Raw genomic sequence first — 13,546 nt, forward strand, 5'->3', positions numbered from 1 at the left:
ATTCTATATCCAGTGTTACACAGTGCATCAAAATCCTGAATCCTACATCTACTTAAAGATTTCTTTTTCCACTTGGTAAAGCAGATAGAAAATACAAGTTTAGAATGCAGCAGATAGAGCTGGGAAGGTTTTTTATTATTATTATTATCTGGGCCCAGAAACAGAATCTGAATGGGGAAGGACAGTCAAGTGTGCTGAAAGTAGTGCAGCATCAGCATTTGGGCATATATTTGATCTACGCCTGCAGTTCCTGATCCAGCTAGCAAGATGCGCAGAGATCAGTTTTCTCTGCTCCCTTGGCCTCTGGTGTGGGGTGGAATGGCAAGTTTCCTGCTAGTTCAAAATATCCACACATTAGTTTTACACTCTGTTTTCTCTCCAGGCTGTACAGTGAGCAACACAGTTCAGTGCACAGGAAATATACGCAGTCTGTTGTAATCGGTTGCAGTTGCAAAATTAAAGGCCTGCACACAGCCCCCTAACACTGAAATACTATAAAAACATAGATTTTATGTACAGTGGTACCTCGGGTTACATACGCTTCAGGTTACACACTCCGCTAACCTAGAAATAGTGCTTCAGGTTAAGAACTTTGCTTCAGGATGAGAACAGAAATCGGGCTCCGGCGGCACAGCGGCAGCAGGAGGCCCCATTAACTAAAGAGGTGCTTCAGGTTAAGAACAGTTTCAGGTTAAGAATGGACCTCCGGAATGAATTAAGTCCTTAACCCGAGGTACCACTGTATCTCAGAAGTTTGGAGTTGCATTTTCGGTGCACTATCAGTATATGTATGCATTTAATTTGAGGCATTTATGCAATGTTTGATCAGTATTGATCAATGCCCCCATTTTAAAATGCAGTATGAAAGAAAGCAGCATTAAAATAAATGGGCCTGATCCAGCTAAAAATCAAACACAAAGGGACTTTTAGTCTGATCCAGCTAGAGTTAAGAATTGTGTGCTTATAATGGGGGAAAGCCCTTACTTAAGGTTATCAGGCTTCTGTGATATGAAGCCGTTTAGCAACCCTCAACTTCTGCACTAGGAATGTCATCGCTGGTTGACTTTATACCTGACCTACAGTTCTTAAGGCACAGGATCATGCACAAAAAACCTGGAAATCCTAATTCTATCTGCTTCATTTTAATTGAGTTGTGAATTGGTTTTGTTCAGCATAAAGCCTAGTAAGAATTGACACACAGAGCCTTAAAGCCAGCTCTTTGGTTCAAGGAATTCATGCAGATCTCAAGTACAAAACCGCTTTATTTTACATAACCTTTGGGACATTGGGAGAAGCCGATTAATAACTTAGCATGCATAAGTAGAGGTATTTCTCTTTAACTCTTTTTATAAATACAATGTACAAAAATAAAGACAATACAGTCCTCCCGAGATTCCCAGCAGATCCAAGCTTCGTGGTCGGAGGTTTCCCAGATTGCTTCTTATAAAGCATAAAAACTCTCAATACTGTCGAAGAGAAGAGGCAAAGTGTCCAAAGAGCCACATGTCCAGTGTCAGCTTTCAACACAGTGGCACTGACATAATAGAACAGGGAATTGTTAATCAGGGCTGCAGAAAGATGACGACTCTAGCTTTCGGTACTACAGTGGTACCTTGGGTTACAGACGCTTCAGGTTTCAGACTCCACTAACCCAGAAATAGTACCTCGGGTTAAGAACTTTGCTTCAGGATGAGAACAGAAATCACACGGCAGCAGCAGGAGGCCCCATTAGCTAAAGTGGTGCATCAGGTTAAGAACAGTTTCAGGTTAAGAACAGACCTCTGAAACGAATTAAGTTCTTAACCTGAGGTACCACTGTACCTGTACTGGGTTGTGGGGGTTTTTTGGGTGGGTGCCCATCAGCTGTGCCTTGTGAACTGAATTTTTTCACTGAGACACATTACCAGGTCTGGAGGTTGGCTCTTCTGACAAAGAGCTGGCGCCTTAACATTCCCAAGCAACCACTAGAAGACAATGTGGTTTTACACTCCTGATCATTGAGCAATGCTGAGGAGGAGCTAAATGAGTGAATAGTGCAGGGCAAAAATGGGGAGGTCAAGCCACAGGCTGATTAAGCAGGAGTGAACTATCAACCCTATTTTCCTTAAAGGCCCAGAAGCTTCTAGCCAGTGTGGTGTAGCGGTTAAGAGCAGTGGACTCGTAATCTGGGGAACCGGGTTCGTGTCTCCGCTCCTCCACATGCAGCGGCTGGGTGACTCTGGGCCAGTCACACTTCTGTGAAGTCTCTCAGCCTCACTCACCTCACAGAGTGTTTTCTTGTGGGGGAGGAAGGGAAAGGAGATTGTTAGCCGCTTTGAGACTCCTTCGGGTAGTGATAAAGTGAGATATAAAATCCAACTCTTCTTCTATACTATTTCTACAATCATGCTGGGCCTTTGATTCTTTTTAAAAATATGTTTCATTGCTGGCTGTTGGAATTATTTCTTTTAGTGTGGTCACGGAAGGGAGGTTTTATTTATTATATATTGTAATGTTGTTGTGACTTAATACTGTTTGCAAGATGGGGGGGAGCTGTCAAAGAGCAGCCCATACAATTATTAAAAGTCAATTTTAAACAATAACAATCGAATTAAGAGAACTCTCATGTGCTAAGTGTAAAGGACTGGCTGGGCAAAGAGGAATGGTGGAAGGCACCAGCCAAGAATCCCTCAAGGGAAACCCCAGAGGGGGTGATGGAACACTGAAGAGAGGTCAGGGGTGCTGGATGCTGAAGGGGCAACAGGGTAAAGTGATCAGGAAGAGCCTGCGACAAGGAGCAGTTCAGACTCCGAGGCTGAAGCAGTGGAGGGGGGTCAAGAGGCTGTTGAAGACTCCAGGGAGTCTCCCTCTCCTGTTGCGCCAACCTCCCCTCCCCATTGGTCCCCAAGAATGCACAGAAAAATGAGGAGAGCGGGAAAGAGGCCACAGGTGTGTAGATGCAGCTTGAGACTGTTTGTGAAACATCTGGGAGAGGAGAAAGAGTGGAAGGCAGAGAACCTTCAGTTCTGCCTACTGCTCCATAGGGGCAAGACCTACCGGGCAGTGTTGCTGAGTTGTATGCCATTTCCTCGAATTGTTAACTGCACATACAGTGGAGTCCTGTGCCTTTCATGCTGACCCACATTTGACTCGAGCCCTGACACTAAGCCTGAGCCCATGGGGGGGGGGGAGGCAGGACACTGAGGAACACAGCTGTGTAAACTGGGGAGAGCAGGGTTAGTTGCACATGGAGCGCCATTGGGGCCAGTAAAGTCAGTTGCATGGAGGACAATGAGAGCATTTTACTTTAGACCAGCCTTCACCAACCTGCCACCCTCCAGATGTGTTGGACTGCAATTCCCATCAGCCCCAGGAAGCATCATCATGGTCTCATATGGCCATGCTGGCTGGGGCTGATGGGAATTGCAGTCCAAAAACACCTGCAAGGCACCAGCTTACACACAGAGCAACAAACACACGTGGGGTTGGGAAAGGATTTTCTCCTGAACCAGTGCAAGGAAGGTGGCTCTTGGCTCTGGGATCCAAGTGTTCAAGGAGCCGAGGTGGGGGGCAATTGTGGGTGGGCTCCCCCATGCCGTCCATGGGGCTGCCTCCCATCCTCATCCCCGTCAGAGCAGTCGGGAGACCCATAGGGGCAGCAGTGTCCGGGCCGATCTTCCTCCTCCTCCTCTTCTTCGTCATCCTCTTCCTCATCGTCCTCTTCCTCCCGGTCACTGTCCCTGAGTTCCTGCAAGCGGCGCCCTCCGTTGTTTTTCTCCGGGGCCCCTGCAGGCAGTACCTCATCCCCCACTTTGTCCTCCCCAACACTTCCTCCTTTCTGCTTCTCCGCCTCCTGAGCCGCCTGCTCTTTGGCCTTCTTGCTCCGCTTCCACTTCATACGCCGGTTCTGGAACCAGATCTTCACCTGGAGAGGAGAGGGTGGAAATAGCACACAATGTGATCAGGCGACATACATGGGATCAGACCTATACCATGAGGAACACGGTCTGTCACAGAATGAGCCGGCAGTAAATCACACCGTTCACAGTTGGAGTCAACTCTTTATTAGCAAAAAACACAATCTCCACAGACTTGGTTGAGGGTCAGGCCTGACAAGCACAGAAGCTAATTCCCGGTGGCCTTACTGCATGAAAATCAGCTGCTGAGACTGAAAGTTCCTGGTACCCTACAGCCATCTAAGTTCTCTCCTCTCCAGGGCTATTCCCAAGCAATCAGAGACTATGCCTGCATACAGCCTGTCACTGCTCTGCCCGTTTCAACCCCATTCTGGTTCTGGGAGACAAATGGGGAGAGGAGCTTGTTGCAGCAGGAGGGAGAGACACCCAGGACTCTTCACCAGCCTGACTCATCTCTGCCTCTTGACCTCCATCCTCTCCTGCTTCAGCTTCTGCCTCTGATTCTGGATGTCTCTCTGCCAGCTTTGACTGTCTGAAGAATGGAGGAAGAATGGCATCTGCATTTACCAAGACAGCATGAGTTTGGGCACTTTACTACTCAAGAGATTAGTGGCAGTAGTGGGATTTAGACACCTCTCAAGTGTCCCAAGTCATTCACAAACATTATGTCAGCAATCCTTGCACCAGCCCTGGTAGTAGAGCCATTTTTATCACCCCTGGGCTAAAGCAGTGTGGCTTCCCAAAGGCCACCTGGAAAATTTATGATAGAACTTAGATCTGAGCCAGGGCATTCCTGGTTCGCAGCGCCCCAAACTCCTAAAGATGGGGTAGGAAGAGACCACCTCGCACACTGCAAATGGCACAACCAATCAGTGGCTGTTGTGTGTTTTAACAACAGCTGGAAATAAGAACAACCAAAAGGCAAAGATCAGAATCTAGCATGATGTGTTGTGGATAGTCACAAGTGTATCTAGAAGAAAGAAATCCTGGTCTAAGTCCTTGCTAATCCAGGAAGTTCCCTGGGTGACCTTGGGGTAGTCACCACCTCCACCCACAGGAAGAAAATGGAGTAACTCCATATAGGCCACCTTCATCAATCTATGAGAGTGGGAATGAGAAACCTATGAGATATGTCCCGTCCCCCCCATTGCTGGACTCTGATTCCCATAATCCCCAATTACAGGTTATGTTGGTTGTGGCCAGTGCCAGATTTACGTATAACCTAAACAAGCTGTAGCTTAGGGCCCCACTCTCCAAAAAACATACTTCTCCTTTCCAGCACAGCGGGTAGATGCTGTTTTTTATTTTGGCTAGACATGATGGAGCCCAGTGCCAGCAAAATATAATTTCGAGAGAAGCCTCCTGCAGACAGGCAGAAATTGTTCATAGGGATGGGTGGTGCCAAACTGATTCCCATTTAAGATCTGCAATTATGATCCCTATGCCTTCCCCCCCCCACACACACACACATAATGTCCAGAGGCTTCCTATACCACCTGCATGTTGTTCTAAACGAATCTTTTAAATTAAACCCACCTTAGATTTAAAGAAGGAAGACACAGAGAAACATAGTAAGCTACACCGAGTCAGAATATTGGTCCATCTGGTTCAGTAATGTCTACAGTGATTGGCTGCAGCACTCCAGGATTTTAGATTGTGCCAGGGATTGAACTAGCAGCTGTTCCACCCCTGACTCAAGGCCTTCCCCCCACGAAATAGCACACAGTACAATCCCACACATTCCCCCTAAGAAGTAAACCCTGTTGAATTCAATGGACTCAGTGCCAGATAAGTGACAATAGGATTGCAGCTTTTATAGATAGATTAGATAGATGATAGATAGATAGATAGATAGATAGAGAGAGAGAGAGATAGATAGATAGATAGATGATAGATAGATAGATATAGATAATTTATTACGGTCAAAGACCAACTCACATAACACAATAAAAACAGCGTTCATAAAGATAAAATATACAATCAGAGCAGATTGCAGCAATAGCTCATAAGTTAAAATTGAGATATATACATACACCGGTACAACTGAGATTTGGGCTGCCATAAAAATTGACCCTGAGGCCCCCAAAGGGTGACTTCAGCATTTCCCTAGTAAGCTATTTTATTTTAGAGGATGATCTGTGCCTACAAATCTGGGCGCAGAATCTGGCTACGAGCCAGGAGCCTTTATTGCATTTCCAAGTTTCCAAAAGGGCCTGGAGCACTGGAATGGCAGGGTGGGGTACTTTGCAATGTAAACAGAAACGAAACGCTACTCCGCTCCCCCAAATTAATATTTTGGGTGAAATGAGAAAGGAAAGCCGTGGACTCAAAAGTGGGGGCCCGAGCACTAACTTGGCGGTGAGCTGATTGGACCTCAAGGGGGCGCTTATTTACGCGGGTTCCTCTTGCCTGCGGAAGATGCGCAGCGAGCCCCGCAAGGCAAAAGCCCCTTCCTCTGCAGGTGATCCCCCTCCTTTGCTGAATCCAGCTCCCTTCTCTCCTCCTCCTCCTTTCCCCAGCAAGACACTCACCTGCGTCTCGGTGAGCATGAGAGACGTGGCCACCTCGAAGCGCTTCGGCCGGGACAGGTACTTGTTCAGCTTGAACTGATGCTCCAGTTCCAGCAGCTGCTGGCTAGTGAAGGCCGTGCGGGGCCGCCGGCACTTGCCCAGCAGGTTGGACTGAGCTTGGGCTGAGGAGGGAGAGAGGAAAGGAGAAGGCGTGAGAGAGGACGAGGAGCGAGGAGCGCGCCACCCCCCCGCATCCCTCCAGCCGCGCTCCGTTGCGCAGGGGCTTCCTCTGTCCTGGGAACAGCGGCGGAGCTCAGGACTCTCCTGGAGAAACTGATCCAGTACAGCTGGGCGTGAAACGGAGATGCGATTAAGGAGGGAGGAAAGGCGGTCTAGAAAGACACACAGCAACAAGATCGGGGGCGAGAGGACAGACTTCCTGCATCTTCTGTTTATGTAAATCATGCTGGGAATTGTGATGGAAACTCCTCAAAATAACTAACCCTATGGAAACCCTCTCTCTGGAGTTATCTCCGTCTGGTCAAGACCCCCCCTCTTCCTGCCTTCTCTTCCTTTGTTTTCGCCCAGTCGAATTTTGGACTGTAAGCTCCGCGGGGCGGAGACATGGTCGCCTGGACTCGACGGCGGCTTATTTTGCTTTAGGAACAGGAAAATGAACAGCCCCCACCTCCTCTGGGTCTCGGGTCCCACGGAGCGCTTTGCCTCGCTAGCCTCCCCTCAGTTTCTTACTATCCGGAGATATGCTGCCTCGGTCAATGGGACTGACGACACACCATATATTTAAATCACATGACTACTGACAAAGAATCATTTTGCTCTTATGGCTGTCCTACTAGAAGAAGAAGAAGAGTTTGGATTTGATATCCCGCCTTTCACTCCCCTTCAGGAGTCTCAAAGTGGCTAACATTCTCCTTTCCCTTCCTCCCCCACAACAAACACTCTGTGAGGTGAGTGGGGCTGAGAGACTTCAAAGAAGTGTGACTAAGCCCAAGGTCACCCAGCAGCTGCATGTGGAGGAGCGGAGACGCGAACCGGGTCCCCAGATTATGAGACTACCGCTCTTAACCACTACACCACACTGGCTACTATCCACTAATCCGTCTAAAATCTCCTCTCTCTTTTTTTTTAAAGTCATCTTCCCTAGTTGCCATCACTGCAGCTTGTAGTTCCGCGGGTTAGCGATGCATTTTTATTTTTATTTTACATTTATTGCATCTATATAGCATTTATTGCATTTATGTTTCGTCTTTCCAGAACCTATCTCTCTTAGCATTTTTGAATGCGCCTCCTGTATCAGTGTACACACACACACACACACACACACACTGCCCCTTTCCACAGCATACATACATCTTTACTCAAACGCAAGTCCCTTCGAGTTCAGTAGTGGGTATAAGATTGGAGCCTCAATCAATGCATGAACGAGTTGCCCTGCGCAGGAAAGTATGGAGAGCGCGGACGGGGCCAGGAGCAGCGGAGGCTGAGACATTTTTGCGGATCAGAGCGGATTATCTCACACCCAACTGCTCCTCATCACAACATCTTTCAGATCCATGATGCTATCTCACATCTAGGAAAAGAGGGGAAGTGATTTAGCTGTATAGGTTTGAGCACAGTAATTTAATTCTATTTTTAAGAACTATTTTTAAAAGGGTTCCTTAAAAAATATTCCGGTAGAAGCACAATATTGGTCGCGGAAAGACGGAGCCAGAAAGGGGAGCCATCCTACTACGGCTTCCTCTACCCTGTAGCCTCGGTCTGAAGTCATGCTCTGATGTCAAACGGTGATTCATGGACACGGAAGAAGAAAGTCAAAGAGAGAGATGTGCATAAGAGAAGCCCGCTGGATCAGGCCAATGGCCCATCTAGTCCAGATGCCTGCGAGAAGCCCCAGAACAGGACATGAGCGCAACAGCCCCCTCCTCCTCTTCCTTAGGATCCCGACCAACTCATATGCAGAGACACATATGCGGACACGCGAAACCTTTAAAGCTCATTCTTGCCTTCAAAGGATTCTGGGCACTGTAGTTCATCCTTCGTAGTTACAATTCCCAGCATTCTTTAGCCAGCTGCAAGTGCCCAGAATTCTCTGAATGCGCCTTGAAGGTCTCGTGGAAGAAAACAGTGTCCTGCGCGGCGTTGCTCCGTGAATTGACCCGATCCTCTTCTCCTGCTCGCCTTGCAGATCGTGAGACGAGGACTGGACAGTCGCAAAAGAGCTAGGGCGAACGCCAAGGAAGGCAGCGGACAAACTCGCCGCCCTTCCGACGGCCCTTGGCTTGGCAAGTCCTAAGAAGCCCCAACCGGGAGAAGTTACAGATAGGTAGCCGTGTTGGTCTGCCATAGTCAAAACAAAAAAAAATTCCTTCCAGTAGCACCTTAAAGACCAACTAAGTTAGTTCTAGGTATGAGCTTTCGTGTGCATGCACACTTCTTCAGATAAGGATTTTTTGTTGTTGTTGTTTCAACCGGGAGAAGTTTGCAAACGGGGCTTCCTTCTCACTTTCTCCTCCACCTCCAAATCCTGGGCTCCACCTGGAAGGGTGATCCGTCCGAGGAGAGGCCTCGCTTCCCCAGATGGCTCTCGCTGACCCCGCGCCCTGGTGGGTCTCTAGACATCTCCTTTCTCACCGAGGGAGCCTACCTCTCCGCCAAGCCAAAAGCCGCGGGAAAAGCGAGCCTTCCCTCTAGCCGGCCAGCCAGCCAGCCCCGTCCCCCCCCCCCCGCCGGGTCTTGCTTGCCCCTGAAGAGCTCCTGGCCGCGGCAAAGCCCGCAGAGCGCCGGGAGATGGAAGCGCGGCGCTCCGACGGGGCGCCCTGGACCGAGGGAAGCGCTTCTCCCAGCCGGAGAAGCCGGACGGTGGGGCGGCCTCGGGGCGGGGTCACCAAGCCCATTCTCTGATTTCCCAAGAGATAATAATTGGGAGAAAGTGAAAGGGGCGCGATCCGAGGGCTCAGGAGAGCTCGGGCCCACCCCCCACCGCACTGAGGGAGAAGGGTAAGGGGCAAACCGTTGGCGGCTTTCAACTAACGCCCCCTTTTAAGCAATGGTGCCCCTTTTATTCTCAAACTGACCCTCGAACCGGACTTTTTAATTAAAAGGAGGACTCTTGGGGAATCGATCTGAGAAGAAAAGGCCACAGAGAGCAGACTCCGAAATTACACTTCCCCCCCCCTTCCTTGACTAAATATAGAACCAAAACATACCCCACTACCATTCCAAAAGATGAGAAATAAACGAGGGCTCTTCTGTAAGCGGCGTGGAAAACGAGAGACATTTTCCTCGACCCAGTGCGAATTAAAAGTCCTGTTTTCTAGGGCACTGTCTGGCAGCCAAACGAATGGTCTGCATTTGGGTGTGTTCTGTTCCGCCCGGATTAGGGTCGTCAGTTTCCACCAACTGATATCGGGCATATCAATGTAACTCTCCTCTTGTTAATATTGCCCTGTAAATACACCATGGAATTAAAATCCTGCTATCCATGGTGGGCTTTGACGGAACAAGCCCTGAGTCTTGAGAGGTTTCATCAGTCTTCTGCGACTTGTTTGTTGTTAAAAATGTGGTAGGCTTATTATGCTAAATAAACTAAATAATTTTAGGAAAAACGTGATAATTTTAGGAAAAACGTGGCAAGCTAAATAATTTTAGAAAAAAACGTGTAAAAGAAAAAATGTAACAGAAATAAATCCTGAGAATGTTCCGCTTTCTTGTCGCGTAAAAGAAAGGGATCTAAACGCTGATATAGCTGCAACCCGGTACAGTATTTTGCTGGAAAGCAAATCCGCGTTGCCTAAATCTGTTATCTAACAACCAGGTCTTTTGTCTTCGCCTTCAAAACTTCAAAGCCACGTTTTTTCTAACCGGAATTGAACATAGGTAGATACAGGCCACCTTTAACCCTCGTCGATTTCAATATAAATGCTTAATTTTTATTTATTTGTTGCTGTACTGAACCCGCTGTATATCAGCCCCACCACCGCTTTGGGTACTTTTAGAGGATTCCTTTCAACTGAACAATTAGTTTTATTTGCAGGAAACCTCTTAAAATATCAGAATAGTAGTAGGCATTTTTTCTCTCTCCCTTAGATTCCCAGAGCCTCCTGCCACGTGCAAACAGCACCGCCGAGGCGGTTTTCGCACCCCGGCGCGATTTCCCCAAGCCTCCCGTTATGGTCTTTCTTCGGGCTGTTTGTTCACACGTGCGTTTTATTTGCGGGAGCAGGAATTTTGACAGCTTCCCTAATTATTACTTTTTCCTGTCGGAAGGGCCTCTTCTTTTCTTCTCCTTCAAAAAAGGGACGGGGGGATAAGAAACAAGTAACTCCCCCCCCCTTGACGATTTATCAAGAAAAGTAAGCCTAACTCTGAGCTGCACTGCTTTTATAGCAAAGATAACATCAAGTAACCAACACGCCATTATATCTGCGAGGTCGCTTGTCTCGAGTTATTCTTAAAATGAAATAATAATAATAATAATAATAATAATAATAATAATAATATGGATTTACTGAATGATTATTGCACAGGGAGGGGGAATACAAGAAATAGCCTCACCGAGGCCTAGCTGCAATTTTACCCCAAATAATACAAATCTTGGTAGGGAATATTAAGAGGTCAGTCTTTTGGAGACACACCAGCCCGTGTGTGCAAGAACGGCTAATGGTTTGGCTTCGATATTCCAGTGCTCCCCATACAATTAAGAACACATATTAGGGATATTATAGCAGGGATGTCGGGCGCACACCCAGGGGGGAAAGTATTTTAAGATCCCGACATTCTCAAGGGAAGTCAGCCCAAACAAAGCACAAGGGTAACCCTTCCGTTGAAATAAATGGGACTTAATGGGGACTGGATCATCCCCATCACCTTTTTTTTTATACCAAGCTCTGAAATAGTCCCCATGAAACCCTAAATCAGTTGCTAGGTAGGGCGAAGAACAACCACCGGACTGGCTAATCGGATAGATTCGCGGTCCAGTGAGTCGGCCGCTGCCCTGTGCACAATATTTGGCCTTTTACGCGCCACCCAACCCTTCCCACTGCTTCTCGTGTTCGTCCGTGTTTGATTCCCAAACGAACGAGCCCCCAAAGCACGCGTCTTGCAGGTTTAAATACCTCCCTGCTGGGAAATTGCCTTTTCCTTCCTTGTTGAGAGGAGCCGCTCCTCCCCAAGGCTACCTCGGCTTTTCCAAGGGCGACTTTCCTTTTAGCGGGGGTCTCCCTCGCTCACCCCCAAAACCCCAATCCAAATACACCATCCTCGATCAGCCAGGGAGCGTCTTTCTATCGCAAAGGAGGAAGGGCGAGGAACAGAATCCAGGCCGCATTTAGGCCCCAGCTACTGCCTGGCAGCGAGAAAAACGGATAACAAAGGAAAGATCGCGGCTCCCTTGTCCTTAAATTACATATTCCAGAGGGACAGAGTCTCTATCATAGGTGTGTGAGAGTTCACACAATCGCATCCGTGCTGCTTAGGTATGCATCTTGCACCCCTCTCTCTGGGAAACCCAGCCAGATGGGTGGGGTATAAATAATAAAATTAAAATTAAATATAAAACGCACACACAGCAAGAGCAGCACGCATGCAGTGGTGCGCACGCAAGCTCACACACATTATTATTATTATTATGGATCTTTTGTCCGATCTCTCTCTCGGTGCTACTCACAGTTAAAGTCGGGCATCTTGGGCAGGATCATGCCGGCGGTGGAGGCCCGCAGCCACTGGTCCAGCTGGAAAGTGCCGGCGCTCAGCTTGATGGGGTCGGCGGCCGGGTGCGACGGCTGCACCTGCGAGTAGGAGTAGGAGAGCGCCGGGTGCTGCGAGGCCAGCGCGGCCGCCGCCGCCGGGTAGCCGTACATGGGGTGGCCGTAGAGGGCGGCTTGCGGGTGGAGGCCGGCGCCGCCTTGCGGGTGCAGCCCCAGGGCGGCGTGGGGGTGCGCGTGGGGGTGCGCGTGGGGGTGGGCGTGCGGGTGGGGACCCCCCGCCGCGCCTCCCCCGCCGCCCAGGAAGCCCGGCTTGGGCACCAGCCCGCAGTGCGCGCCCAGGAGCCGAGGCGGCGACGGGCTGTCGGTGCGCAGGCCCTCGACGGACGAGGGCGGAGGCTCCGCCGAGGACGGCGGGCTGCAGCTGGAGCTGGAGCTGGCGCTGGAGCTGCTGGATCGCGAGCTGGCGTGGCCCGACAGCGAGGTGACCAGCGCCAGAGGCGACGTCTGAGCCGTCGAGGCCGCTGCCTTGGGAGGATCCACGGCCAGCAGCGCGTCGATGCGGAAATTCTTGGATTTCTCCATCCCGGCGGCGCGGGCTTAGACGGCTTCGGAGAGGCTCATGGGGTCGCCTTGCAAGCAGCAGCTCCGGAGTAGGAGGAAGGGGAGAAAACCCAAGGCAGCGGCGGATCAGCCCCAGCCCGCCGCAGCCCCACCATCCGCGCAACTTGCGCCCCCGCGCCCCTTCCGCGGAGATTGCACGGATGCAACGAAAGTCTCCCCCACCCCTCCAGGGGAAAGCGCTCCTTCTCTCACCGCTCTGGCGAAAGCGCTCCGGACCTGCTGGCTGGGCTCACTTGAAGGCTCGGGAGAGGCTCCCATAGGCTCTCCGGAGAGGCAGGGCACCATTGGTGGCCGGAGAGGCGATCCGGAGCAGCTGATTGGCCTCGGCACACAGCTGTCAAGGATGCTGGGCTGCTAGGTCCCGCCCACCTGGGGGGAGCTTCCTGCTCTTTTTGGCCAGGGGGGCTGGAGGGAGAAGGAGAGAGAGCGCTGACGGTTTACGCAAAACGCTTCATCAGACGGGTTTCCCATAGAAGGGAAAGGATATTTTTTTCCCTGCCTTCAACAACAGCGAAGGAATCGCGTCTCTAAGTCTCTTTCCTAAGTTAGGATGCTCCGTCTGGCCGCGAGAGCGACATGCTCTAACCTTAATTAGTGGGGAGAAGGAAGCTTCTCTTTGCTTTTCTCAGCTACTGAAAGTTATTTGGGCAATTCACGCAGCTAGGCGAGGGCTGAGGTTCTGTGTTTGTGTGTGAGAAAGAGAGAGAGGGGGGAAAAATCTGAAATATTTAATAGCAGCATGGGGAGGTTCTGCTCTCTTTAGAGGCTGTCTGCCTCGGGTGCTGAGTTCACA

The 13,546-nt window shown here is 49.8% G+C and overlaps 1 protein-coding gene across 1 annotated transcript; it reads right to left on the bottom strand.

The window, feature by feature from the left end:
* Window positions 1-3,115: 3,115 nt before the first annotated feature.
* Window positions 3,116-12,786, bottom strand: MNX1 (motor neuron and pancreas homeobox 1). The gene is made up of 3 exons (XM_083706164.1): window positions 12,093-12,786; window positions 6,428-6,588; window positions 3,116-3,904 (listed from the first exon to the last, which is right to left on the bottom strand). The coding sequence occupies exons 1-3, from the start codon at window positions 12,712-12,714 to the stop codon at window positions 3,530-3,532; spliced, it is 1,158 nt and encodes a 385-aa protein (XP_083562290.1). The 5' UTR covers window positions 12,715-12,786; the 3' UTR covers window positions 3,116-3,529.
* Window positions 12,787-13,546: the final 760 nt, after the last annotated feature.

The sequence above is a fragment of the Podarcis gaigeae genome, assembly GCF_964106915.1.
Source record: "Podarcis gaigeae genome assembly, chromosome: 12".
Lineage (NCBI taxonomy): Eukaryota > Metazoa > Chordata > Lepidosauria > Squamata > Lacertidae > Podarcis > Podarcis gaigeae.

Coding starts and splice junctions, on each gene's coding strand:
- MNX1 (XM_083706164.1), bottom strand. CDS start 12,714: ATGGAGAAATCCAAGAATTTCCGCATCGACGCGCTGCTGGCCGTGGAT. Junction 6,589..12,092: donor CAAGATGCCCGACTTTAACT/GTGAGTAGCACC, acceptor CTCCCTCCTCAG/CCCAAGCTCAGTCCAACCTG. Junction 3,905..6,427: donor TCATGCTCACCGAGACGCAG/GTGAGTGTCTTG, acceptor TCTCCTCTCCAG/GTGAAGATCTGGTTCCAGAA.